The 4,560-nt window shown below is 36.7% G+C and overlaps 1 protein-coding gene across 1 annotated transcript; it reads right to left on the bottom strand.

Moving 5' to 3' along the window:
- On the bottom strand, positions 1,340 to 3,567 carry LOC109226963 (butyrate--CoA ligase AAE11, peroxisomal-like). Its single transcript, XM_019391920.1, has 2 exons — positions 3,264 to 3,567; positions 1,340 to 3,090 (listed from the first exon to the last, which is right to left on the bottom strand). Exons 1-2 carry the CDS (start codon positions 3,459 to 3,461, stop codon positions 1,552 to 1,554), a joined length of 1,737 nt encoding a protein of 578 aa, XP_019247465.1. The 5' UTR covers positions 3,462 to 3,567; the 3' UTR covers positions 1,340 to 1,551.

Below are 4,560 nucleotides of genomic sequence, written 5' to 3'. Positions count from 1 at the left end.
ATCTAAGCGGGGCGGGGCGGGGCGGGGCGGGTGGACGCGGATGTGAGTGCGGGGCGGGTAGATGCGGGTGGAAATGCTATGCAGGGCGGGTTGAAATTTTGCGGGTTAAGACAAAACCCGCCCTACACCCACACCGCCCCGCACCCCTTGCCATCCCTAGCTCCGACTATATATGTCATGATGAAACACTACAATTCCTGGCCAGTAGATATTTTTCTGATTCCTAGTAGTTTGGTTTCGTTTGATAATCCGAGTCAAATCGGAAAAAAAAAATTGATTGTGGTTTGATTTGGTATAGGAAAAAAAACCCGACCATAATTGGTTTGATTTGATTTTAACCGAAAAAAGTCAAATCGAAACCAAACCAACCCGATAATACATTTATATAATTTTAAAAAATATTTTATACATATAAATATTTATGGTAGTGTAATTTATAAATATTTCTTGAACTTTTATAGTTTTATCTTTTAACGTATTATTTCAAATTTGGACTTAACATTAATGAATGGTAAATAAATTTTATAGCCCATAAATGTAGTAATTCAAACAAAGTTCAAATCAGTACTAATGCTAACAAAAGAAATTCAATTCAACACTGGGAAGGACGATAATGTAGAAATTCAATTCAACACTGGGAAGGACGATAATGTTGGATATCTATTTTTTAGTTTTACATTGATTTATAATGAAAATGCATAACTTAGTTTATCTTTTCTTTAGTGCTTAATTATGTAATTAATAGTACTTATTAACTATACTTATTTATCATCACCTATATAGTATTTTTAGATTATGTTAATTTTTATTATGGCTTATTGATTAGCAATATTGCTTTATACAATTTTATTATCTTTGTTATTGAATATTTAGTATAATGCTATGACTTATCTCATATTATTGTGTTATTTTTTTGAAAAATACATTATATAGTTGTATTTTACTAGGACTAAAGAAATATTTGGAGCACGAGTTACATATTTTGTGCTCTAAAAGACTTTACCGGGTAAAAAACTCGAAAAAATCGATGTTGAAAAATCGGACTTTGTTGGTTTGGTTTGGTTTTTAGATTTAAAAACCCGGCACTATTGGTTTAGTTTGGTAATTAAAAAATCCAAATCAACCCGACATATGTGCACCCTCACCGTAACTTTGACTTTGTAGTTTTAACTTTTAAGAATTTACTACTTATTTCAAGTTGATTGAAATTTATATATGTTAGCCAATTACCAAGAAAGTCGTTATTCTCAGACATAATTCAGGAGTTATATGATAGATCATTCAATCATCCAATGATGCATCGTGTATGATATATCCTGCAAAACTGTGACTTAACAACTTTTTTCTTAACAAATATAGTATATAGAATGCATTTAATGTGTAAGGAAGACAACTTACACGGTTAACTGAAATTAGAGATGTGATTTTACATTGATTTTCTGAAATAAAAACTGAATGGCAGCCAAAAAAAAAAAAAAGTACTCCTAGTAATAGTATTCAAACACTTGCAAGTCTTTTGTACAAGTCTTTCTTTAAGCATTTATTCAATCTCTAAAGACGAGACAAAGCAAGAATCTGCTCATGACTCTGATCGTAAGCTCGAGGCTTTTCCCTGTTGATTTGGCTTGACTTTTTGGTTGTTTGATTTGCATTTTCCGTTATCACAAATGTCTTTGCCACTGCTCTCAATATGTTTTTCTGCACTTTTCCTGTTCCAGTTTTGGGCAACTCTTCCACAAATTTAACCTTCTTTGGTACCATGAATCCAGGCAAGTTCTTTCGGCAATGTGCTATGATGTCTGCTTCTTTAAAGTTGGAGTTTTCCCTTAAAATAACAAAGGCACAAGGACTTTCACCCCATCTAGTATGTGGCATGGCCACAACAGATGCCTCTATTACACTTGGATGTTTCATTATTGCACTTTCTACTTCGACGCTGCTGATGTTCTCTCCACCTGAAATTATTACATCTTTGCATCTGTCTTTGATTTCCAAGTACCCATCAGGATGAATCACTGCCATGTCCCCTGTGAAAAACCAACCATTCTTGAATACTTCTGAATTTGCTTTATCATTTTTTAAGTACCCTTTCATTATGCTGCTTCCTCTGAGGCATATTTCCCCTGTTGTTTTCCCATCACGAGGCACACTTTGCATGGTCTTGAAGTTCTTCACATCAACATCGGCAAGTGTTAGTATGCCAAGGCCTTGTCTTGCCTTCAACTTGGCTTGTTCTTCCCACGGTAATTTATTCCACTTGGCTTGCCACTCGCACACAAGTGCTGGTCCTGTGGCCTCAGTGAGGCCATAGGCGTGGACCACGTGGAACCCTAGCCTCTCGATTTTCTCGAGAAGTGGAGCTGGTGGGGGTGCACCCCCCACCAGTATTTGGATAGGAGTCGTTATTTGACGCTGCTCATGGGGCTTGGCCTCAAGGATTATGTTAAGAACAATGGGTGCTGCACACATATGTGTAACATTGTGCAACGTTATGTTGGAATAGATTTCTTGAGCTGTAGTATTGCGGATGCAAATATTGGTCCCACCCCTAGCAGCAATTCCCCATGTGAAAGTCCACCCATTGCAATGAAACATTGGGAGGGACCATAAGTACACCGGCTCCGTACCCATTTCCCAACCCAAAATTAAACTCAAAGTGCTCAAGAATGCACCTCTGTGGCTGTACACAACTCCCTTTGGCTCTGAAGTTGTACCTGATGTATAGCTCAAAGTAATAGGATCCCATTCATCATCAATATATTCAGGGATATATTCAGGGTTGCCTTGGTACACCAATTGCTCGTATTCGAGCTCCCCTAACCGTATTCCAGTAGGGGAGTCGAGGTCATCAATTACAACAATGAGAGGCATTGGCATTTCCAAGTCGGACATTAATATCTCAAGGGCCTTTTTAGCATGGTCGACGTATTCATAGTCAACAAAAAAGACCTTAGCTTCCGAGTGCTTGAGAATGAGGGCAACGTTTCTAGGGTCTAGCCTTGTATTGATGGTGTTCAGCACTGCCCCTGCCATTGGCACAGCAAAATGCATTTCTAACATGGCCGGTACATTTGGTGCCAGGACCGAGACCTACATGATCATAAAAAAACACAAATTAACATATGACCATATTCTCAGTTGTCTTAATTTAGGTGTGTCAATTCGAATAGTGGAACCAAAATTCATGTATAACATGCAACCAGGCAAGGAATTGAGCTTGTCAACAAGACATACTAATCACGTTAAAAGGTGACAAAACTTACCACGTCATTCTTGACAATGTTTAAGGACCTGAGCGAAGAAGCGAGACGACGACAACGGTCGTAGGTTTGGCGCCAAGTGAAGCGGACATTGGCATAAATAACAGAGGTGCGTGTGGCGTAAGAGTTGGAGGCTCTGGTTAAGAAGGTGAGAGGAGTAAGAGGCACAAAATTAGCTCCATTTTTAGGTAACATGTCCATGGGATCGAAAAGCCAAAGTTGAATTACTTTCTATTCGGAAAAGGTTTGCGGCTTTGTATATGGAGAGCTAAAGATAGGCTTTGTAGTTTGTGTAGGAGGTGCAGCAGTGAGGTTCTGTTTATATAGAGAGAAAATATGAGACAAAGTTAGTCACATGTCCATGTGGTCCCTTAAATGGTTGTTTAGATGGAAATAATTGGGAAATTGCGGTGCATGTCATGTGTAATACTAATACCATACCTATGTTTTATAACATACACACACACAAAAAAAAATCCTGGTTTGAAGTTTGAACCTTGACTAATGACAAGTGATCCGTGGTCGTTTTCACACATGACTGTAACAACTCAATCATGGGACATAACCTCAAGCTACTGAACTTGTTCCTTTTGTCCTTTATTTTTAACAAACATAGAAAGAAATAAAAAGAAAGTTGTTACTAGAGGTACAAACAATTAATGCACCAGGCCAACCACAATTAAAAAAAAAAAAGAGAAGAAAAGTTATTTGGTATACGCAAAACAAATATACATGCATTCATATAGCATGGACCATGTGTGTGGCTTAACTGCCAAAAGACAAAAAAGCCTTTACTTTTTTAGTGCTACACTATTCGTAATTCAATTACACATTCCGCTAGAGAGATGATGTTTTTTTTTTAAAATAGTTTATACCACTCTCCCATCCCAAGAGAAAAAGGAAATTTCCAACAAGAAAAGATGGAATCGCTCTTCCAGAAAGTAACTGATTGCGACTTTATATTTATTGGAGGAAATTAATCTCTTTGACACTATTTGTGATTTATACGATACAAAAACGAAAACAATTTAGGGTCTGTTTGGCCATAATTTTTTTTTGGGAAATTTTATTTTTTTCGGAATTAATATTTGGTCATGAAAATTTTAAATTTCACTTGAAGTTGAATTTCGGAATTTTTCAAAATTTTAAAAACTCCAAAAAACAGTTTTTCTAAATTCTTACTTCAAATCACTCACAAAAATTCAAAAATAGCTCCAAATTGTATTCACGTCCAAACACAACTCTAATTTTCAAATACCATCTTCGCTTGAAATTCTTTTACTTTTTCTGAAGTTTCGCA

This window comes from Nicotiana attenuata, chromosome 6, assembly GCF_001879085.1.
Source record: "Nicotiana attenuata strain UT chromosome 6, NIATTr2, whole genome shotgun sequence".
NCBI classification, from domain to species: domain Eukaryota; kingdom Viridiplantae; phylum Streptophyta; class Magnoliopsida; order Solanales; family Solanaceae; genus Nicotiana; species Nicotiana attenuata.
Note: the sequence above shows the minus strand (reverse complement) of the source record. Positions and strands in the feature narration are given on the sequence as shown.